This window comes from Callospermophilus lateralis, chromosome 7, assembly GCF_048772815.1.
Source record: "Callospermophilus lateralis isolate mCalLat2 chromosome 7, mCalLat2.hap1, whole genome shotgun sequence".
Classification (NCBI taxonomy): Eukaryota; Metazoa; Chordata; class Mammalia; order Rodentia; family Sciuridae; genus Callospermophilus; species Callospermophilus lateralis.
This window is the reverse complement of record NC_135311.1, coordinates 133,407,488-133,430,550: the sequence shown is the minus strand read 5'-3', so window position 1 is coordinate 133,430,550 and position 23,063 is coordinate 133,407,488. Positions and strand designations below refer to the sequence as shown.

Genomic DNA, 23,063 nt, shown 5'->3' with positions numbered 1-23,063 from the left:
CTTCCTAGGAGTGGGGTCTCCTCCGAGCAGCCAGGGCTTATTGTGACTCAAAAGACACATCCTTGTTTCTGGGGGAAGCTGGTGTGGGGCACAGGAGGGAGGGTCACTGGCACACCTTCTCAGAAACGGCCTGGCGGGCCTCAGTGCCTGCAAGGAACCGACTACAGACGACCCAGAGCCCATATCAACCATGGCTCTTTAGTTCTCCTGATTTAGGAAGGGACACTGCATTTTTTTTTTAATTCTCCTAAAACATATAGGGAAGGAATGCAGATGTCCCAACATTTGTGTACATTATTCCCTCAGGTTCTGGAGCTCACATTTGGTGAAAAGCCCTGGGAGAGCTGGGTATGAAGCGCATGCCTGCAGCCACAGCTACATGGGAGGCCGAGGCAGAGGATGGCAGGTTGAGACTAGCCTGGGCAACTTAATGAGACTCAAAATTTAAAAAATAAATAAAAAGGACTGGGGATGTACCTCAGTGGTAAAAAGCCCCTAGGTTCAAAAAAAAAAAAAAAAAAATAGAAAGAAAGAAAGAGAGAAAAGACCGGGGTTTAAAATGTGGCTCTGGCTCTGCTCCTTACTCGCTTGGCGACCCACTTTATGGGGTTGCTCTGATGATTAAGTATGTTCCTGAGCTGCACTGTCATCATAGCTGCTGGCACCTGAGTGTTTACAAGGTGTCACGCCCTTTGATTAATACAGTGCGACCATCATCTGAACCCTCATGACATCCTTTAGAGGGGTTCCAAGGAAGGTACTAAGCCCATTTTAAAGATGGGGAGACCGAATTTAGAGGTCACACAGCAAGTGAGTTGCAGAGTCGGATTCAAGCATATTATCTGACCCTAGAATCCACACACTGAGCAGTGCTTGGTAAATGTGGCTCGCGCCACAGCCGGCATGGGCTCCCCACAAGTGTCTCTGGGCTGGAAGATGGCAGTTATCTCCCAGGCTGGGCTGTCTGCTGTGCTCGTCCCAGTCCTGTCATCCAGGGGTCCTTGTTCATGTGAGGGTTGTCTTCCACAGCTGTTCTTTCAGAGTCTTGCTGGTGGCCATTGGCTGTGGCCTCTCTGTGGCTAAGGGACAGCGCATCTGCTTCTATTTACCTTGGTGCCATGCTTTGCTGACCAGATCCCAAGGCACAAGCCCAAGCTGTTGACACAGCTCCACGGGCTCTTGCATCATTTATCGTCTTCTTTTTTTTTTTTTTTTTTTTTTGTGCTGGGGATGAACTCAGGGCTTTGGCAGACAAGTGCTCTGCCCCTGAGCCGCACCCCAGCCCTATGCATTATTGATTTCTGGACATTGTTTTCTTTTTCCTTTTCAGTAGATCTGTGTTGGGCTATAGCATTGATTCAGGCTTATTTTGTCACCTGAGATGATGGGATTACTCTTTTACTAAAGAATGATTAAAGAGGGCACTGGTCCCAGTGATCTAGAGGCTGAGTTCAAGGCTAGCCTTAGCAATTTAGTGAGGTCCTAAGCAACTTAGCAAGACCCTGTCTCTAAATAAAATATAAGAAGGGCTGGGGATGTGGCTCAGTGCTGAAGCACCAGTACCAAGAGCAGGAGTTAGGACCCTGCTGGTGAAGAGGAGGAGAGGGACAGAGCAGAGGCAGCGCTCTGTGCTTGCATCTGAATTTATGCTTACCCAGTGCTGTGCCACTGGTGTGACCAAGAAAATGGCTTCAAATTGTAAATAATCGGGCTGGGGATGTGGCTCAAGCGGTAGCGCGCTCGCCTGGCATGCGTGCGGCCCGGGTTCAATCCTCAGCACCACATACAAACAAAGATGTTGTGTTCGCCGATAACTGAAAATAAATAAGTGAATAAAGCATTTTAAAAAAATTGTAAATAATCTCCACTGCTTAGTGAGCACCTGCTGCTCACCTGACCTGTGCAGTAGTGTCCCAGCAAAGTGTCAGCGGTGACAGACGTGCTCTGGACTCACACTAATGCAGTGGCCCCTGGCCACATGTGGCCACTGAGCATTTGGAATGCGGCTAGTGCAACTGGAGCTGATTTTTAAAATTTTGTTTCATTTACATTTAAGCTTTAATAGCCTCATGGGGTAGAGGCTACGGATTTGACAGCTCAGCTCTAAAAAATCTTTTTAACATGTGTTATGGATGACAAAAAATTAGGGTTAAAGTGTTAAAGTAATTTAATAAAAGTGTGCAGCTCTGTCGCAGCAGTACCCTGTGTCCCACCTCCTGAGCCCTCTCCTCATGGTCAAGGTGACGAAGTCCTAAATAGCTGGGCGCAGCAGCACATCCCAGCTTCTTGGGAAACTGAGGCAGGAGGATGGCAAGTTCCAGAACAGCCTGAGCAACTTAGCGAGACTCTGTCTCAAATTAAAAAAATATAAAGGGCTGGATGTAGCTCAGTGGTAGAGCATCTGTGGGTTCAATCCCCAGAACCAGAAAACAAAAAAGGCCTTAATAAATGGGCTGGGGGTCAACGGTCCTCGATAGAAAGACTCAATATTGCAAAGATTTCATTTCTTTCCACAGATAATCTCTGGATTCAGCATGAATCTATTAAAAACCCAGAAGGGAATTATAATGAAATTTGATTCTAAAAGAATGGGTTGGAATGATCAAAACAGTTTTGAAAAAGAGTAATTGGGATAGGGGAAGGAGTAGACTTATCTGCCCACATTCAAGTAATGAATAAAGTGAAAATAATTAAAAACAGGGTGTGGACACAGAATGACAGCAGATCAATAACGCAGAATAGTTTAGAAAGGGGCGTATCAAGTCACATCTCAATAGGGAGGGCTGGTCCATTCATTAATATGAGGAAATGTTTTCCTTCCAGAAGATAATGAAGCTGGATCCTTACTGCACATAATATATAAAGATCTGAACATAATAAAAAAAAAAGAAAAGAAAAAAAACAAGGGTTGGGGTGTAGCTTAGTGGTCGAGCGCTTGCCTATCATGTGCAAACCCCTTTGTTCAATGTTCAGCACTACAAAAAAATAGAATAAAATATAAAGTCCGAAAGCTGTAAAAGAAACCAGTGCAGCGGCGCACACCAGCAATCCCAGTTACTCAGGAGACTGAGGTAGGAGGATCTCTAGTTCAAGGCCAGCCTGGGTAATTGAGTGAGACCCTGTCTCAAAAAAAAAAAAAAAAGTAAAAAGGGCTGAGGTTATTGCTCCATGGTGCAGCCCCATGCTGTCCACGGGCTGAGGGTGTGGCTCTGTGGCACAGCACCCTGCTGTCCACAGGGGACCAGGACAGCAGGAGGACTTGAGGCATCATGCGCACCTTCATGTTGCCTATATTTTCCCAGTAAACGGCTGTTGTCTGTGGATCATTTAATTTTGTTACCTTGGCTTGAGAAAGGAATCTTAGTTCCTGCCTTTTGGCTAAAAATCTCATTGCCTGCCGGGATTTCCTGGCCTGGGCCGCCTCCCTGTTCACACCTATGCACACGCCCACACGCATCCTGGCCCCTCACTCCAGTGTCACCATAGCTGAGGCTACTTTCATAATCAAGAAGATGAATAATCCTTCTTCTGCTTTTGATGTTTTTATTTTCCTAGCTAATTATTTTTTGTAGTGCCGAGGACTAAACCCAGGACCTCTCACCTGCTCCGTAAGTCTTCTACCACTGAGCTACACCCTTAGCCCCGCTTTTCTGAAATTTTATTTATTTTTGGAGGGGAGTAACGGGAGTTGAACTCAGGGGCACTCAACAACAGAGCCACATCCCCCGCATTTTTCATTTCATTTTGAGACAGGGTCTTGCTGAGTTGTTGAGGCTGGCTTTGAACTTACTATCCTCCTGCCTCAGCTTCTGGACCATCTGGGATTACAGGGTTTTTAAATTGTGTGTGTGTGTGTGTGTGTGTGTGTGTGTGTGTGTGTATGTGTGTGGTGCTGGGGATTGAGCCCAGGGCTTTGTGCATGCAAGACAAGCACTCTACCAACTGAGCTATATCCCTAGCCCCTTACATTTTTTATTAGTTCATTATAGATATGCATAATATTGATGTTCGTTTTGACATAATTATGCATGGAGTATAATTTGCTCTAAGTCAGTTTCCAGTACTTCCCTTTTTCCTTGCCCCCCTCCTGTTCCCTTTTTCTCTGCTGATCTTTTTTCTATTTATTTATAGTTCTTAGAACATTAGTGCATTATGGATATACATCAAGGTGAAATTCACCGTGGTATATTTATGTGTGTCATGGGTGTCTGATCAGATTTGTCCCACTGTTCCTCCTCTTTCCCATCCCCCTCGTCCCCCTCAGTCTGTCCCCTTCCTCTGCTGCCTTGATCTCTCCTCTGTTCTCATGGAAATCCCCTGCCTCTTTCTGGTCTTGCTTTTTAAATGAGGAAGTTATGCTACATCTCTAAGGAGCCTTTCATCTATTTAAGATGCTCTGATCTCACATTTTGAAATTAAAAAACAAGCCCTTGTGGTGGTGCAACCTGTAATCCCAGTGGCTGGGAGCCTGAGGCTGGAGGATCGCAAGTTCAAAGCCAGCCTCAGGAACTTAGTGAGGCACTAAGCAACTCAGGGAGACTCTGTCTCTAAATAAAAAATAAAACAGGCTGGGGATGTGGCTCAGTGGTTAAGCACCCCTGGGTTCAAACTCTGCTACCAAAAAAAAAAAAAAAGAAGAAGAAGAAGAAAAGAAATTAAAAATTAAAGTACCTTTTTCCCTAATACTTGTGTTGAACTTGACCCTGAAGCCTGCAGGAGTGCCTCCAGCCACTGCAGAGGCTCAGGGCAGGTCTGGCGTTCCCTTCTCTGTCTTTATCTCCTGAAGCCTTTCCTCCTGAGGCACCATTTGCCTGCCTGGGGGATGGGCAGACCCAGCAGGACTGTCCCCAGCCAGCAGGGCTGCTGGGCTTGCCCTGGGCCACCGGGTAGAGAGGCCATTTGTTGTAGGGCTGAATGGCTGGCCTCCCTCCAGGAGCACATGCTTCCTGGTGCGTGGACGTGTCTTGCCTGCTGCAGCCCTTGCTGCCACTGCTTCCAGAAAACGCTTCAGAACACCTTTGTCCCCAGAGTTCAAATCTGAGACCAGGTCTGTGCTCTTGTGTCTTGCGAGCTTCTTCCTCTGGCACCGGCCAAGCAGGTCGTGCTAACCTGAGCCTGGTCAGACGTCTCTCCCAGGGCTTTGCTGCAGTTGCAGAGGACACAGACCCTGAGCGCGGTTTCTCAGCCCTCAGGGGCTGACCCAGCTGCCGCGGTCTTCACAGAGCCCGCTCTGTGCTGGGGTTCACCCACCTGCCCTCCAAATCTCCTTGCATCAGTTGGACCTGGGAACAATGTCCTCCTTGGTGTAGGGCCCGACGTAAGCCTGGCACACGCCCAGATCCACGTCCAGCCTTGCCAGTGTCCTCAGGCCGTCCATGGCCCCTGAGCAGCCTTCTGGCAAGGACATCGGCCTTGGTGTGTGCAGAGGGCAGCCAGCTCCGCGCAGGGCCGCTGTTGTTGAGCTCCGGGTGCCTGTGCAGGTGTGGGCGCTGGTGAGCTGGGAGGATGGCACCCTGCGTGGTGCCCCTGGCCAGACCCGGTGTGTGCCTGGGACTCCCTCACCAGCATCATCTTGTCACGCAAGGCGCTTACTGAAGGACTTTCGGGGACAGGGCTGTGAGGAGTCGGGCTTTATCCTCTGGAACTCCAGGGCGGATCGGCAGCAGGGCCGGGCTGTTAAGGCAGACTGACAGAGATGTCATCTGGCAGGGGTTTTCTCAGCTGCCTTCTTGATTCCTGAACTTCTATAGCCCTGCTCTTTATCCATATTTGATGTTTTTTCTTCCAGCTGCAGAGCTACTTTGCCGCATGTGAGGAGGAGACCCCTGCCATCCGCAACCATGACAAGGTCCTGCAGCGCCTATGCGAGCACCTGGACCACGCGCTGCTATACGGGTGAGTGGGTGCCCGGCCCTGGTGCCTGCAGAAGGCGATGCCCGGCCCCATCTGCCTTAGTTCCTGTCTGCCTTGCCAAGGGAGGCTGGTCTCGCTGAAGTGGGCCACAGCTATCCCATGTAGCTCTGTGAACCCACGTGGCAGGCGTACCCGCCTGGGGGAGGGCTCGGGGCCACACACAGGTTGCCTGTGATGGCAGCTGGTGGGTCAGCCCCACTCAGCCCCCAGCGCTGCCGTCCTGTCCTCACAGGCTGCAAGACCTCTCCTCTGGTTACTGGGTGCTTGTCGTGCATTTCACCCGGAGAGAGGCCATCAAGCAGATTGAGGTGCTGCAGCACGTGGCCACCAACCTGGGGCGCAGTGAGTAGTTCCAGGGAGACACGGGGCGGAGGCCAGCCACACACCTCCCCCCCTCATGGGCAGCTCGGGCTCAGGTTCAGCCCAGTCAGCCCTGGGAGACCGCCTGCCTTGTGGCATCTGGTGGCAGGGGTGTTAAGATTGTTCCACAAGACCCCGTTTTCCCTGCACGTGACAGTTTGTGGGTGCTTTGGGGATGAGGGGGGGCGTGACATAGACGAGAACTGGACTGCTCTTAGAGCCCAGGCTGAGTACGGGGAAGGACTCTGGTTTCTGTCCCCGAGCTGGGATCTGGGTTAGCCTGCAGGACAGGACAGAGTCTGCGCACAGCTCAGCCTGTCCGAGTGTGTCCCCGCACTCTCTCAGATGTTCCTGGCCCTGGCCGGCCATGGGGGGGTCCTAAGGGCGGTCGGAGAACCTGGTCCTCAGCGGCCCTTTCTCCTTTCTGCCTTGGCCTGCAGGTCGGGCCTGGCTGTACCTGGCCCTCAACGAGAACTCCCTGGAGAGCTACCTGCGTCTATTCCAGGAGAACCTGGGCCTGCTGCAGAAGTACTACGTCAGGTGAGTGCGACGCTGTCTCTTCGCCTCCAGCTCCCCTGAGCCTCCTCCCAAAGCTTCCTGTCACATGTGGATACCATACTGTGCCACATCAGAGACCTAGCCTGGCACTGCATGCTGAGGACACAGTGGCAATGGCCAAAGAGCCCTGGGGGGCTTGTTGGAAGTGTGGTGGCTTCCTCCGGCAGCTCTGGGTCCTGCGGGGCCTGTGCACAGCTGGTGCCCTGCCTCAGACTGAGCCTGTGTTCCACCTCTGCCTCAGCCTTGTTGGGGTCACTGCAGGGACAGATTATTTACAGCAACTGCTGAGAGTCTGACAAGCCTTATGCCACAGGCCCAGCTCTGGAGACAGTGGCTGGCGAGTGCCGTGTGGCTCACACCCAGGAGAATACTGGGCAGAAGGGAGTGCGGACGAGTGCCCCAGCCGGCGGGGCTGTCACATGTCTCGTTGCAACACAGTTGGTTGCTGGTGAGGTTGGGCTGAGCCGGCAACCAGACCCAGAACACCAGTGTCCCTTCCTCCTTGTCCTTCAGGAACGCCCTGGTCTGCAGCCACGACCACCTGACGCTCTTCCTGACCTTGGTGTCTGGGCTGGAGTTCATTCGGTTTGACCTGGATCTGGTGAGCGGCCATGGCTCTCGCTGCTGGAGGGAGCAGAGAGGGCTTCATTTCCTCAAGTCTTGCTCTGAGTGGGAAGGGTGTGGCTGAGCTTGAGCAGTACTCAGTTGCTCAGGAGAGGGAGAGCAGCTTTCGGGGTTGGCAGAAGTAAAGGCAGAGCAGAGAGTCTCTCCCAGTTCCCTGTGGCAAGGATTCCTGATATAGGTGACTTCTCCCTCTCCAGGCCACATGGAGAAGACCACATTCCCAGAAGCCCTGGCCTTCATGTTTAGGACGCGTGTCTGAGAAGCACAAGGCCCGTCCACCTATGTGCTTCCTGGGATTCTGGCTTCCCAGCTGTTGTGCCCCCTGCTGCTCTCTCCAAATTCTCCAGCTTCCCTCACTGCCAGGCACTGTACAGTGGTCCCCCTGACCCCCAGACCCCAATGGAGGCCTGAAACTGCAGAGAGTACCAAGCTTTCTAGAGAGAGGTTTTTCCTTCACAAATGTGCCCAAGGTGGAGTTTAGTTGTAAATCAGGCTTAGTAAGGGATATCAGCTGGGCGTGGTGGTGCATGTCTGTAACCTCGGGGACTCATAAGACAGGAACAGTGCAAGTTTGAGGCCAGCCTCAGCAACTTAGCAAGACCTGTCTCAAGAAAAAGAGAGCCCAGGATGTAGCTCAGTGGTTGAGGCCCCCCTGGATTCGATCCCCAGTGTCTCTCTCTCTCTCTCTCTCTCTCTCTCTCTCTCTCATACACACACATACGCACACACACACAACAATAAAGAAATAACAACTAATAGTACAGTACAACAATTATAACGATGCCCTGTAATGAAAGTTATTTAAGACTTATGAATTTTTTTTCTGGAAGTTTCCATTTAATATTTTTTGAATCACAGTAGCTAAAACCATAGAAGGCAAAACCACAGACGAGGGCCGACTGCTGCACAGATGTGGTAGTGACCACAGCACCAATGGACTTGGCTGTCCAGGGGGGCCTGGCTGCCCTGTCCTAGTCACGTCACCCTCCCTATGAGCACAGACTGAAAAGGGAACCCAGCAGTGGTGGAGAAGGGGAAGGGGTGCTGACGGTGAGAGAGACCCGCAAGGCACTGGAGGCGCAGCTGCCTTCTGACGGCTCTTTCTTCTCCTTCATTTTTTTTTTTTTTTTTTGGTACCAGGGGTGCTTTTACCACTGGGCCACATCCACAGTCCTTTTAATTTTCTTGAGACAAGGTCTCACTACTTAGGGTCTTGCTAAGTTGTAAAGGCTGGCCTCAAACTTGCCATTCTCCTGTCTCAGCCTCCCAAGCAGCTGGGATTACAGGTGTGCATGCCGTGCCGTGCAGGCTCTTTACTCTCTTTTTGGAGGCTGGGAAGGGAGCACATGGCCTTGTTCTCGCTGGGCCAGCTCCACCCCTGACGGCGCTTGCACTTCATAGCTGGGGCCGCAGCTTGAAGAGCCAGACTCTTCACCTTACTCTTTTTTTTTTTTTTTTTTTTTAGTTATATGTGGACACAGTATCTTTATTTTGTTTATTCATTTTTTTAAAATATATTTTTTTTAGTTGTTGATGGACTTTATTGTCTTTATTTTTATGTGGTGCTGAAGATCAAACCCAGTGCCTCATGCATACTAGGCAAGTGCGCTACCACTGAGCCCCAGTCCCAGCCCTTTGTTGATTCATTTTTATGTGGTGCTGTGGATCCGGCCCACTGAGCCCTGCCCTTCACCTTACTCTTCTTAGCAGCTCATCTCTGCATTCACTTGTTAAGCTCCCTGATTTCCCAAAGGAGAAAGAGCCCGGGGCAGGGGCGTGGGACCTGAGTCTCCCTGCCTGGACTCTGGCGTTTTCTGATCCGCCTGACCTCCCACCCCATGTCCTCTCCACTCTCCCCAGGATGCCCCCTACTTGGACCTGGCCCCCTACATGCCTGACTACTATAAGCCTCAGTACCTGCTGGACTTTGAAGACCGCCTTCCCAGCTCCGTGCATGGCTCGGACAGCCTGTCCCTCAACTCCTTCAATTCTGTCACCTCCACCAACCTGGAGTGGGATGACAGTGCCATCGCCCCATCCAGCGAGGGTGAGTGGCCCTGGGCAGAAGGGGACTATGCCTCTGCCCCAGATGGACTGGAGCCATGTGAGCCTGGCTGGTGACATCTCTCTTGGTGGTTTTGATTCAGTGATTGAGATTTGCAGTCCAGCAAAGCCAACTGAGTCCTGTGGTGGCCGAAGAATGGATTCCAGGCACAAAGAGCCAAAACAAGATTTTATGAGTGTTAGACACATTTCCAGAAGCTCCTGTCGCAGTCCCAGGGCAGACTTCTGAGCAAGGAGGGTTAGCTGCCGTGTGTCCTGGAGACGCCTGCCTCCCGTGGCGGGGCGAGTGCTGCCTCCCTGGGGAGGTTGCACCACACAAGGTCCTGGGCAGGACGGGCCGAGCCACCTCTGGAAGGAGGAGAGAGCCGGCAGGTCAGACGTGCAGGGACGCTGGCCAGGTCCCTGTGTGTGCCCAAGTCCATTGAGCTCCCCCTACACTGCTGCTGTGTGAGGGCACCGTGGGTGCAGAGACCGAGAGGCGCCTTTGGTCATTCTGTTTCAATCCAACACCCGATAGAACAACCTGGTTTTTCTCAAACCTTAGGGCTTGGTGTTCATTTCTAAACTGGCCATTGCCCCGGCTTTGTGCCTGTGGGGCCGTGGTCCCTTCACTCCAGGGAAGGAGATTCCCTCGGCCTCCTTAGAACTGCCTCAGCACGGGCCTTGACCTTCCCCTTTCTTTACTTCTGCTGTGCCACAGGTCATTGTCCCGGCTGGGGCGGCTTGCACTCTCCTGTGCCAGGGGAAGGCTCCAGCTGCTCTGCTGGCCGCGTGGGCCGCCTCAGAGGAGCAGTCAGGGCACAGCCTTGAAGAAGCCACCAGACCCCCCACGAGCCGCCTCATCCTGGCAGCTTGTAGAGTAGACGCAGGCACTGGGTGGGGGGGTCTTGCTGCCCCCCAGGCCTGGAGGGAAAGGAGGCAAGGGGCAGAGCGTGAGGCTAGGCGGAGGGCCCCCCTGCTCATCTCTGCCAGAGCAGGTTCTGGGTGTGAAAGGAATGGCCCCCAGAGGCCCCACAGCTGGTCAGAGGCTCCTGGCCAGGAGCTGGGCTTCTGGACTCCTGGAGGGAAGAGGTAGGGAGCTCCCTCCTCTGTTTCCCCCCATGTCCCCCCATGACCCCTCGTGACCCCCCTCGACTCCTGTGTTTCTAATCTTCAGTTTTGTCCCTCGTTTTTGTAGATTATGATTTTGGAGATGTGTTTCCAGCAGTGCCGTCTGTACCCAGCACAGACTGGGAAGGTGGGACAGTCCGCTGTGACCCTCTTTTCCTGATGTGCGATGTTTCCATGCCAAGCTTGCTGCATGTTCAAGATCAGCTCCTTATTACTGACGATAATCCCTGATCGTAACAAAGCCAGGCCTGGCCTTCTGTCGATGGAATTCTGCAGGAGAACTTGGCCTTAGCCCAGGCGCACCCCTGCTCCCCAGGGAGCTCCTGCCTCTGCACAGGGGTCGGGGGTCACTAGTGATTGTTCGGGACTCCTAGATCCGCCTTCCTGATTCCAGGGGCAGTTGGGGTATAGAGGGAGCGGCTCATTTGTGGGGCCTAGTGGCCTGACCCAGTGAGCAGAGGCTGTTCTGGAGAATGAGGCCCTTAAACCTGTGGGCTGTGAGCTCCCTGGGCTAGATGAGGGTCTGGGAGAGGGTTTGACCATGGCGGTCCACTCCTGATGGCGCCTTGAAGATATTTTGAAAGAGACTGAGGTCCAAGTCAGGGAGCTGCCCAGGCAGAGCTGAAACGGCCTCCAGGAAGTTCTGTTAGGAGTTTTAAGTCAGATAAAAATAAAATCCACCAACCCTCCCACCCTATCTGCTGGGCAGCGGCAGTGTGTGGGCACCTCTCTGCCTGTCACCTGCTGCTGGGCTTACATAAATTCATAAAGCAGCTGCCCAGGTTGCTGTGATACTCCGAGCAGAGCTGGCATTTCTAATAGGTCAATGTGTCCTCCTTACATCTCGGGCCATCCCAGACCCCCTTCCTGAAGGGCTTGCTGCGGGGAGCCGGAGGGTGGTCCCCTCCCAAGGATGAGGAGCATGGGTTCCCCTACATTAAAGACATGATCTCCGAGTAATGGGTGACAGAAGATCTTTCCCAAGTAATTTTAGTATGAAAGAGCTTAACTTTGAAGGAAATAGGATACAGCATTGGGAAAAATAAATCATGTCACTTGGCCAAGCGAATGGTTCTGGTTTAATCAGCCTGAACCCAGAATTCCATCAGGACTTGGTCCACCTCTCAGCCTGTCTACTGCACACGTGCCGGGCGTTGGTTTTCCCTCTGACTCTAACAACTAACCCTTCCTGATGTGCCTGTTATACCATTTGACAAGCAGGGCCTGACCGTCCTCTGTAGCCCTTCAGAGCTCCCTGGGGCCTGAGGACCAATTGCCCAGATGCAGTGCTCACTCAGGCCCAGGGCAGGGGGAGATGTGTCTCCACTGACCATAACCTCCTGCTTTCCAAAGTTCCTTGAGCGCTGAAGAGTTCCCGAGCATGCTGGGGCACTCGCCTAGGAAGGCTCTGTCTTCCCCAGGGGCCTGGAGGAGAGCTGGGCTTAGGGGCACCTCAAAATTCAGGGCCCTGGGGGCTGGAGTTATGGTTTTGGGGGTAGAGCTCTTGCCTAGCATGTGAGAGTCGCTGGGTTCGATCTCAGCACCGCATACAAATAAGTGGATAAAATAAAGGTCCATCAACATTAAAAAAAAAAAAAATTCAGGGCCCTGGGGTGGGATGGGGGTGGCCATTTCAAGCTCTTCTGGCTTCTTTTTTTTTTTTTTTTTTTGGTACTAGGGTCCCAGGGGCTTTCCACTGCTGAGCTGCATCCCAGCCCTTTTTAATTTTTAGTGAGACAGGGTCTACTAAGTTGCTGAAGAGAGCCTCAAACTTGTGATCCTCCTGTCTCAGCCTCCTAAGTCTCTGAGATTATAGGCATGCGCCACCATGCTCAGTGGTCTTTAGCTTCTTTGCAGGGCTGGTGGCATCTCTGCCTTGCTGCCCAATACTCCAGGGGTCTGCCCCCTTGCTCTTAGAACCCCTCCCATGGACAGCTCACATGCCGAGGACAGCATAGGGCTGGACGCTGAGCAGGGGATGGCTCTGGAGTCAGGGCATGGTTTCCTAAAAGCCTTTGACAGCCAGGCCCTAGAGTCCCAGGGATCTGATGAGAGCCTCGTGGGTCACTCTTGTTTTCCGGCATAGCTGGAGATTACGCCAGCTCCCTCCTGATTCCTATAGCAAAAGACGGCGCTCTTTTTTTTAAAAAAAAAAAAAAAGGCTGATGTGCAGGCTCAGCATGCAGCTGCCCATGGTTTCCAAGTTCCAGTAAGAAGGTGACAGCAGCCTGGGCCCTTCCAGTGGGGCTGAGGGGAGCGTGTTTGTCACCTCTCTTCTGGACAGATAATGGCCAGCAAGCTGTCCATATGCCAGCAAATGGGGCAGAAACAACTGTGTCCCTAGCTGCTGACCTGCCCATGTGGTTGCACCATCTGGGCTCAGTTCTCTGCTTGGCCAGCTCCCGTCTGCCACTGCAGCCTGGTGCTTGTCATGGCGGTGCCCCCTGCCTGTCCCAGTGACTTGAGGTAGCTGGAGGGGTCGGGGGAGGTTGCTTAGGCCAGTGCTGGAGGGGCAGTGGGTGAGGACCCATCAGCAAGCTGAGGCTTGAATGGAACCGGGCTCTCAGCACCACCCTTAAAGGGGCGCCTGGCCTGTCCCCCAGGAGTGCTGGTGGGTGCTGGGAAGAGAAGCCACACCCTCTGAAGGGCCTGCAAGGCGTCTGGGCAGCGCCCCCCCTCACCTTGGGTCCTTGTTTCCTGTCCGGCCCTCCCACTCTCCCCCTGCGCCCTGCCCACCAGGCCCCCTCTGGCTCCCCCCTGAGCCCCCCTGTCTTCTCCGGTGTCTTCCTCCACTCTCCTTGCTTCCTTTGTGTCTCTTCGTCTGTGGCCTTCAGAGGACTTTGGGCCTCCTTCAGCCCTGCGAGTGGGGAGTGGGCTGCAGGAGGTGGCGGGCGCCTGTCCTCTGGCAGGAGCGCTCTTAGGTTCATCTAGGAGGTGTGCGGCCTGTCCCTCCTGGCTCCCTTGGAGGCAGCAAGGTCACCCTGCCCTTGGGCCTAGAAGCTGCTTCACCACTGACCTTAACAGGCCAGATTCTGAGGGTCCCGGGGTGGCGAGATGGCGGTCCCTCCAGGTTGCTCCTAGAGCACAAGTCCCATGACTTGTTGGGCTGGGGCTTCAGCTCTTTAAACAGGGCCACCCTGTCAGGCCTCCCTGGAGGAGTCACTCGCCTCCCCATGAGTGGTTATCCTCGGGGGTCCAGCGGGGGTCTGATGGGCAGTCTCCTGTCGCCTTGTCCTCCCAGATGGAGACCTCACGGACACTGTCAGTGGCCCCCGCTCCACTGCTTCGGACCTGACCAGCAGCAAGGCGTCCACCAAGAGCCCCACCCAGCGCCACAACCCCTTCAACGAGGAGCAGACGGAGACCGTGTCCTCCTCCGACACCACCCCTGTGCACACCAGCTCTCAGGAGAAGGGGGAGTCCCAGGCCCTGGGCCTCCTGGACGCCTGCACAGAGCTGGAGGTCATCAGGTCAGCAGGGAGGGGCCTGGGGAGTTTGCAAGTGTCCTCACGTCTGTGTCCATTCCTGCCTCACTGTTGAGACCAGGGCGGGCGGGTGTCCCCTGATGGTGGCGGAGCCCCTTTCTGGAGGCTGAGAAGCAGCCCTGCCAGCCCCAGGGAGTCCTTGGAGCCAGAGGAGTTGGCAGCCTGCCTCCTGCAGCCACCAGGACAAGGAGAGAGAGCGGTTTAAACCGCTCCCTTTACTTCCTGAGGTTCTGGGGGCTCGGAGCGTGAGATCTGGGTGCGGCATGGGCCATTCCCACAAGGGCCTCTTCCAAGTTCGATGACATCCACACCACTGTCTGCATGCGGCACAGCAGAGAGAGCTCTCTGGAGCTGCTCTTGTGTGGGCACAGGAGGGCTCCACCCTCAGGACCTCTCACCTCCAAAGGCCCCCCCTCCTGATCCCATCACATGGGAATTGTAGCTTCCACGTGGAAATTGGAGGGAAACAAACACTGGGACCAGGGCACGGCCCAAGCCCTGGAGGTAGGTGGCCTGTACACATAACAACCATGGTTGGCTTCTGAGGCCATGCCTAGGCTGCTGGGGCATTTTGTTTGGTCCATTCGAGATCAAAAAACAGCCAGGCGCAGTGGCACACACCTGTAATCCCAGTAGCTCAGGAGACTGAGGCAGGAGGATGGCGAGTTCAAGGGCAGCCTCAGCAACTGTGAGGCCCTAAGCAACCCAGTGAGATCCTGTCTCTAAATAAAATATAAAATAGGGCTGGGGATTTGGTTCAGTGGTTGAGTGCCCCTGAGTTCAATCCCAAGTACACAAACACACACACACCCAAAGATCAAAAAACACCTTCAGATTGGACTTCCTCTTAAGGAAGTTGTTAGAAGTCAGTGAGCCAGTTCAGAGACCTAGTCCAGCCTGGTTCATTGGAAGAAAAGTACCTTTGTTGTATGGACAGGTACATGGGGCGAGGGAGGAGGTCAGTGACAAGTTGGGGGCTCTTCCAGAGCCTCAGCAGAGTGGGGGCTGCCTAACCTCCCTGGGCCCAGTCCTTAGAATCCTCCACTCTGAATGAGAAGAGAAGCCCCATATACTGGTCAGACATGCTAGCCTGAGGAAGGGACATTGCTCCCCAGGGCCTAGAGCCAGGAGGCCCAACCCACATGCTGGTTTCAGAACAAACCAGCTTAAGCTGGTCATGGTGGTGCATGCCTATAATCCCAGCAACTTGGGAGGCTGAGGCAGGAGGATTGCAAGTTCAAGGCTAGCCTCAGCCACTTAGCAAGACCCTGCCTCAAAATTCCAAAATTAAAAATAAAAAGGGCTGGGGATGTAGCTCAGTGGTAAAGTGCCCTGAGTTTAATCTCTAGTACCAAAAAAAAAAAAAAAAAAAAAGCAAGCAGCTTAGCCACTCAGCCTCGGGGTGGCTTGGCCAGGCCCATTCCACTAACATGGAACCAGGGTGGGGCAGGACTTTATGCCTAGAAACTGAGTATATTTCTCGGTGATTTATCCATGGTGACACCTAGAGGGTAGTGGGGTCAGCAGGGACCCATGCCTACATCCTAAGAGAAGACCTGAGCCCAGGGGAGTGCTGGCCTGGCTGACCACGGCCTGGCTTCATTCCCTAGGCGGTAAGACCAGCTTAATTTTATCAGCTGGAATTTGTAGGATCTGTTTAGGGGACCCCGTGGCTACTGCCACCTCTGCCTCCCTGTGCTGTCCCCAGCCCATGGCCCTACCCCTGTCTCTGCCAGCACCAGGGACTACTTCAGGGCCCCACACTGCCCAGACCAAGAGGCTCTGGTCTTGACCTTGGAGGGCATGTGCCCAGGCTGGCCCTTCTGACCCAGGCTGGTTTCCCTTGGTCCCCAGCACTCGGGTATAAGTCCCTCCCCATTACTGCTGATCCAGGGTCACCAAGAAGAAGAAAACTGGCAAGAAGAAGAAAACCAGATCGGATGAGGAGGCAAGTCCGCTGCACTCCGCCTCCGGCCAACAGAAGTTCAGCACACAGGGCGATGGCGCTGTCCGGGTCTGCCCAGGCCTGGGGCAGGACGCCCAGCACCCCGGGGCCGCCCTCCAGGAGGAGGGAGAGGGGCCCAGCAGCGCAGCGGAGAGCAGCGAGCACTCGGAGTTTGGCCAGATGGGCTTGCTGATCCCTGAGATGAAGGACACCTCCATGGACTGCCTGGGACAGCCCCTGAGCAAGGTCATCGACCAGCTCCATGGGCAGTTGGACCCCAGCACCTGGTGTTCCCATGTCGAGCCCCCAGACCAGTCCTTTCGGACCGGCTCTCCCGGGGATGCCCCGGAGAAGCCGCCATTTGGCGACTTTAGTGAGGGGCTTCCGGCCCCCATGGACTTCTACCGCTTTACCGTTGAGAGTCCAAGCACTGCTACATCAGGTGGTGGCAACCATGACGCTGCAGGGCCTGGCCAACCGCTGCATGTTCCTGGTGGCCCTGCGGCTGCTGGCCAAGAAGAAGAGGGAGGAAGAAAAGAGGGAGAGACTCCTGGGCCCCTAGAGGACACGCCACGGGAGGATCAGGAGCTGGAGACCCAGGAACTGGACACCCAGGTGCCCCTGGTCAGCAAGGAGCCTGTGCCCGAGCCCCAGCCCCAGCCCCAGCCTGAGCCTGGGACACAGGAGGCTCTTTGCCAGCTCAAGCGGGACCAGCCCAGCCCATGCCTGAGCAGCGCTGAGGACTCTGGGGTAGATGAGGGCCAGGGGAGCCCTTCCGAGGTGACACACGCCTCTGAGTTCAGGTGAGGGACAGTTGTGGCTGGTAGGGGACCTCGCCAGTTCTTGACCTCCCAGTGAATTAAGCCCAGCTCCCGGAGGACCCAGCCCCTATGGGAGGTGGGAAGAGACGTGATCTCCCCACCCAGCCTGACCCTCATCCTCCTGACACTTGTCCCTCTCGCAGGGTGGACAACAATCACTTGCTCCTGCTGATGATCCATGTGTTTCGGGAAAATGAAGAGCAGCTCTTCAAAGTAAGTCTAGGGGACTCAGGAACCAGCGAGACCCAGCAAGGGCTAGGCAGATGGCCTGACCCTGCCCAGAAGGCGAGTATCCAGGCCTGCCCCTGACCTCTGTCTGCCTGGCCCCCAGATGATCCGGATGAGCACTGGGCACATGGAGGGCAACCTGCAGCTGCTGTTCGTGCTGCTCACGGATTGCTACGTCTACCTGCTCCGGAAAGGTGCCTGTCGCCCCAGACCGAGAGCGGGTTGAGGTTGAGACCCCTGTTCCCCAGCCGTCGCCCCTCCAGTGGCATGTAGGAGTGGAAAGGCTTCCGAGGAGGGTGTGGCTGGCTGAGGTGGGCCTGACCCCGCCACTCGCACCCATGTCATTCTCTTGCTCCGTCACTTCAGGTTGCAGGGCAAGGAGGGGTCCTCTCTGCCAGGGGCCAGCCCTTAGAAAATGGGGCCCGGAGGGACAAGAGGCCAGAGGGGGTAATAGGCATTGGGGTCTCCTCTCTCAGGGGCCACAGAGAAGCCATACCTGGTGGAAGAGGCCGTTTCTTACAATGAACTTGACTATGTGTCGGTGAGTTCAGGCTCCGAGTTGGTGGACCACCATAGGCACAGGGCTTCCTGGGCCACCCACCCTGAGAGCCCGGAGCTGGGCCCATCCCAAGGATGGGCACCAACCTGACTCTCGGAGAAGCTTCTGTACACGTGCTGGGGACGAGAGCTAAGCACGAGGCCTGGCTGCCTGCAGCTCCTGCGGGGCTCCGTCTGAAGGCCTCACTGGTGGCCACCCTGGGTGCTCCCTCCCTCCCTGCCCTTGCCAGGCTGCCTGGCCGCACTGCTTCCTCTGCCAGGCAGCGGCCAAGCCCGTGTGGTTTCTGCAGGTTGGCCTTGACCAGCAGACGGTGAGGCTGGTGTGCACCAATCGCAGGAAGCAGTTTCTGCTGGACACAGCTGACGTGGCCTTGGCTGAGTGAGTGTCGGCCCCGCCCCCAGGACGGAGAGCCAGCACCTGCCATTGTGGGGCCGTGGCATGGGGTGGAGGGTGGGAAGTGGGAGACATCAAAGTGAAAACAAGTGTGTCCTCTCCAGAGCCCACAGTCTGGTCAGGAGGCAGGACAGTGGACGGTCACTGACCCACCATTCATGTGGCAGCCTAGGTGTTCTCAGTGCCTTATGGCCTGCAGAGGGCAAAGGGACTGGCGTGAGCATCTAATGGGGAGGAAGGCGGGGCCCTGCTGACCGGGGCCTGCCCGCCAGTACATGGAAGTCATATGCATGAAGTCACGTCACGGCACCAGCTCGAGGTCCCTCATTCAAGTCCTGCTGATAGCATCTTGGGTCTTCATCCTCTGCCAAGATCCAAGGCCCTGGGTTGTTAGGAAAGGGTCAGGCCTTTTCTGGTCACTGTTGGATGAGCACAGACCCAGCCACATCATTGCCCCAAAAGGCCCTGAGCGCTGCGTGGGCCAGGCCCCTTCCCCACATTTCTGTGACCCCTCCAGGTCAGGAGCTCTCAGGACGAAGCCTGTCTCCAGGCCTCTGACAACCCACTCCCTGTGCAGGTTCTTCTTGGCCTCTCTGAAGTCAGCCATGATCAAGGGCTGCCGGGAACCACCCTACCCCAGCATCCTGACCGATGCCACCATGGAGAAGCTGGCACTGGCCAAGTTCGTGGCCCAGGAGTCCAAGTGTGAGGTGAGTGGCTGGAGAGGGTGCTCAGTGTAGTCCATGAGGGGCCAGTGGTGGCCAGCCTTGGTGCTCGAGACAAGTGAAGCAGGTGATGCTTTGGCATCTCTTGGTCACTTCCTCCCCTTCCCCATCCTGTGCCTCTCTCTCAGCGGGTACTCCTGATACTGTGCCATGGGTGAGCTAAGTCCTGGCCCAGCTACCTGCCTGGCCTTGCTCACTCTGTCCTCTGTCCCCAACCCCAGGCATCCACTGTGACTGTGCACTTCTATGGGCTTGTGCACTGGGAGGACCCTGCGGATGAGTCTCTGGGCCCTGTCCCCTGCCGCTGCTCACCCCCTGAGGGTGCCATCACCAAAGAAGGCATGCTGCACTACAAGGCGGGCACCTCCTACCTGGGCAGGGAGCACTGGAAGACCTGCTTCGTAGTGCTCAGGTGGGAGCCCTGGGCTCTGCGCTGCCGGCCCAGGCCAGGGCATCGGGCTGTCAGGTCCCCAGCAGGGACCCCTGCAGCAGTTCACTGGGGAGAGAGGTCTGAGGGAGGTGCCTCCCCTCTACAGGGCCCTGGGTGGACACGGTTCAGAGCTGTTGGGCTTCTCTATAAAGCCAGTGAGTGAGCCGGGCCCAGGAGTGCCCCATGCCTCAGCTGGAGACCAGGGCCAGCCACGGAGGGCCTGCCGCTGCCCAGGTCCACTGAGGCAGTGCTCTCCATCGTCGATCTCCGATTCCTTTCATCCTCCCTCCTGGAAAGCAGGCCTGGCTTCCTTTGCCTTTGGGATTATGGCTAGTCTGGGGGCCCTGGGACATGGAGCCCGCCCCCTTTGGCCAGGCTCACCGCCACTGTGCGTGTCCCTGCAGCAATGGCATCCTCTACCAGTACCCTGACCGCACCGACGTCATTCCCCTGCTCTCCGTCAACATGGGGTGAGTGTCACTGCCTGAGGGCGTCAAAGCTAAGCCTGGGACCTTCCCATGTCCCCTGTGAGGTGTCTGTCCCTCAGCCCCGTCCAGCTGCTCTGACTGGTGCCCTGGGGTTTGCACTTTGAGGCTGAGGGCAACCCACAGGAGGCAGGGCAGAGACCAAGCGGTGCTGCCTCCTGGAGAGGGTGCGTCAGCAGGGGAAGATGCAGCCTGGTGGGGACAGGCCCCCGGAGAGGGGGAGGGAGGGCGAGCAGGGCAGCTTCGCCATGGGGAGCTCGGCTGACGGGTCCTCTCCCTCACCTGGCCGCATGTGGGTGTCCAGAAAGGGCTGGCAATTCTGGGGATGCAAGGGTGGGGCTGTGAGCACCAGAGGGCCTGGGCAGCCTTCCCATGTCCCCAGGGCCCCACTCCTGCCGCCCGCCTCCTCGCCCCCAGTTCACCCTCCTCCTCTGGCCCAGGGGGGAGCAGTGCGGTGGCTGCCGGAGATCCAACACCACGGATCGGCCCCACGCCTTCCAGGTCATTCTCGCTGACCGGCCCTGCCTGGAGCTGAGCGCCGACAGCGAGGCCGAGATGGCCGGCTGGATGCAGCACCTCTGCCAGGCCGTGTCCAAGGGGGTGAGCGTCTCCCCCACCTTGCCTGCCTGGCTACGCAGGACCCCAGGGGCCCATCCCCGCACGCAACACCAGCCCTGGGCAGCCCGGGAGGACACAGCTGGGGAACCCAGGGGACATCTCAGGAACAGACCTGGAGCTCAGAGTCCCCCGTGGACTGGACCACCTGTCCCACCCTCCTCCCCACCCACACTCCTGAGGTGGGCAGAACCTGCTGGACCCTGCAGGGAGGGCAGAGAACCAGCCGGGCCTCTGGGCTGGGCACTCTGGACACGCAGCCACCTCTCCACCTCTGCCAATGCCTCAGGTCATTCCCCAGGGAGTCGCCCCCAGCCCCTGCATCCCCTGCTGCCTGGTGGTTGCCGAGGACCGCCTCTTCACGTGCCATGAGGATTGTCAAACCAGTTTCTTCCGCTCCCTGGGCACGGCCAGCCTGGCCGACATCAGCGCCGTCTCCACTGAGCCAGGCAAGGAGTACTGTGTCCTGGTAAGTGGGGAGGGCGGCGGGGAGGGGCCTGCCGGCGTGGGACCAGGTGCTCACGCACCCGCTCTCCCTAGGAGTTCTCCCCGGAGGGCCCGCAGCCCCCCGCCCCCTGGGTCATCTACCTGAGCTGCACTTCTGAACTGGACCGGCTCCTGACTGCACTGAGCTCCGGGTGGAGAGCCATCTATCAGGTACCCAGCTGCCCAGAAGCCCCGGCCACTCCCAGGACCTGACCTTCCCTCCAGGATCCTGAGGACAGCGATGTGCCAGCACTCTGGGACAGGGACAGGGACAGGGACAGACACTTAGGGCCAGAGGGGCAGAGCCCTGGCTTCCAGTGAGGCTGGTTTGAAAGCTGAATGCGGGTCCAGGAGCTGCCTTTCCTAACCCGGCTTCAGTCACAGTGCTCACGGTGGATCTGGAGCTGTGACAGGCTGGGCACAGGAGGGGCAGGACCCTCACCTGCCCTGCAGCTCACCCCAGAGTGAGAGGAGTTCACTGGCCTGGATCCGGGGACTGTCCCGACTGCACTGAGCCCACATAGGCTGGCCTGAGTCAGAGAAGGGCTCGGACAGATGTTCGCCAGGCAGCATTGCTGGGAGCACAGGGCCACCTCCCTGGCCACCGAGGAGACAGGTCTTCCCAGGACGAGGTGGTCAGGGAGCACCCCATCAGCTCAGGCCCTCCCCAGAGTGCAGGAGGATCTGGCAGCGTGGAAGTGGTTCCCTGGGAGAGGCGTGGAGGGACTGGTGGGGGAGGCCTGATAGGCGTCCGTGGCCAAGGCTGAGCCCCGGAGTCCTGTGGCCCTGGGAGCATGGAGCCTGCAGCCCTCAGTGGTCCTGTCTTGCCCCAACCCAGGTGGACCTCCCACACAAGACCATCCAGGAAGCCTCCAACAAGCAGAAGTTTGAGGATGCCCTGAGCCTCATCCACAGCGCTTGGCAACGAAGTGATAGTCTCTGCCGTGGCCGAGCCTCCCGGGACCCCTGGTGTTAAGGCGGCTGGGTGGTGTCCCAGGAAGTCAGGGAAGCGGAGGCAGGCTGACCAGCAGGCTCAGGGTCGAGGTCATTGTGCTGCTTCGGAGCCAGGTCTCCACGCACGTTCTTAGCCCACTCCTGCCCCAGGTGGCAGAACCACCCAGCTTGAGGCAGGATCTGTCCGCTCCCAGGGATCCAGAATGTGCCCAACACACCTGGGCGTCCTGCCCAATGGGTAGTGGCTAGAGGCTACTGGGGACAGAGGATCTGAACCAGGCAGGCTCTGCAGACAAGCTGTCCTCCCAGGTCAGGACCTCAGGATGGTGACAAGAGGAATGTCCATCTACAGAGGAGTGGAAGGACCAGGAGGCGGGAGCTCCCCGCCCCAGGTCAGGGGCCTGGGCAGAGGCTCAGGGCCTCCGGGTCCTGAGTGCCCAGCCACCCTTGTTCATTTTTGAACATTCTCCTGTCTGTGCGGGGAAGCTGGAGCACCGGGTGTCTGCATATGCTCCCTCTCACTAACCTACCCCACGCACAGCTGCCCGCCTCACAGAGCCCCGCCCAGGCCACCAGGCGCCCTGCATGCCGTGGCCCTGACCACCTCCCCCACCCCAGCAGAGCCTACAGAACCCAGGGATCAGGTGGCTCATTTGGCCAGGAGCAAAGGGGAGGGCGGGAGAGACTGGGAGAAGAGCAGGACCCACCACACGCTGAATCTCCCAACTGTCCCCTGCTTGGCTGGGGCCTGGGGCTTCCTGAGCATCTTTGTCCAGAGTCCGGGAAGGGGTCAGGTGGTGTGGGTTTTGTTTTTTTAAAATAAAATAGACATGTTATATTGCCAAGACTCGTCACTGGCCCTTTTTGAGCAAGGTAGGTAGGGTCATCTTCAAACCCTCCTATTCTGCAACATGCCTGTCACCTGCGCGGAACCCATCAGTCGCGGCTTCCCCCATGGGTGCTCACCATCCAGAAGTGTGCAGCCCAAGGAGTCTCGGCCTGACTACCAGGAGGAGGGGCTGGGATAGTGGGCAGGTCCTCCTGGCCAAGTGACTGCAACCACAGGTCACTCCTCAAACAATGCCCTTCTTTTTTTTTTTTTTTTTTTTAATCTCCATTGCACTCAGGGGCCCTGATGTCTTGGGGTGGGCAGGGGTGGGGCTGCCTTTTACTGAGTGCAGTGCAGCGCTAGCTGTTCCACCTTCGCCCTCCAAGGCCCCTCTGGAGCAGGCCATCAGTGAAGCAGTCCCCCTCCCCCCATCTGAGGTGTCGCCTCCCACAGTTCAGTTACCTGAGATCGACTACAGA

At 56.4% G+C, this 23,063-nt stretch overlaps 1 protein-coding gene across 7 annotated transcripts in view; it reads left to right on the top strand.

Annotated features, from left to right (window-relative positions):
• Plekhm2 (pleckstrin homology and RUN domain containing M2) overlaps positions 1-22,600 on the top strand; it is a 37,515-nt gene extending 14,915 nt beyond the window's left edge. For 5 of the 7 annotated variants that reach the window (XM_076861223.1, XM_076861218.1, XM_076861220.1 and 2 more), the window contains 19 exons: positions 5,789-5,895; positions 6,146-6,255; positions 6,714-6,813; positions 7,345-7,432; positions 9,316-9,502; positions 10,697-10,756; positions 13,871-14,099; positions 16,008-16,862; positions 17,024-17,093; positions 17,212-17,302; positions 17,585-17,649; positions 17,957-18,045; positions 18,638-18,770; positions 19,007-19,197; positions 19,620-19,685; positions 20,141-20,300; positions 20,605-20,784; positions 20,856-20,972; positions 21,640-22,600. In XM_076861223.1, coding sequence (XP_076717338.1) covers positions 5,789-5,895; positions 6,146-6,255; positions 6,714-6,813; positions 7,345-7,432; positions 9,316-9,502; positions 10,697-10,756; positions 13,871-14,099; positions 16,008-16,862; positions 17,024-17,093; positions 17,212-17,302; positions 17,585-17,649; positions 17,957-18,045; positions 18,638-18,770; positions 19,007-19,197; positions 19,620-19,685; positions 20,141-20,300; positions 20,605-20,784; positions 20,856-20,972; positions 21,640-21,777 — 3,036 coding nt within the window. In that variant the 3' untranslated portion in view covers positions 21,778-22,600. The remainder of the gene's footprint in view (positions 1-5,788; positions 5,896-6,145; positions 6,256-6,713; positions 6,814-7,344; positions 7,433-9,315; positions 9,503-10,696; positions 10,757-13,870; positions 14,100-16,007; positions 16,863-17,023; positions 17,094-17,211; positions 17,303-17,584; positions 17,650-17,956; positions 18,046-18,637; positions 18,771-19,006; positions 19,198-19,619; positions 19,686-20,140; positions 20,301-20,604; positions 20,785-20,855; positions 20,973-21,639) is intronic. The other 2 variants (XM_076861224.1, XM_076861222.1) reach the window with 1 other exon arrangement.
• Positions 22,601-23,063: the final 463 nt, after the last annotated feature.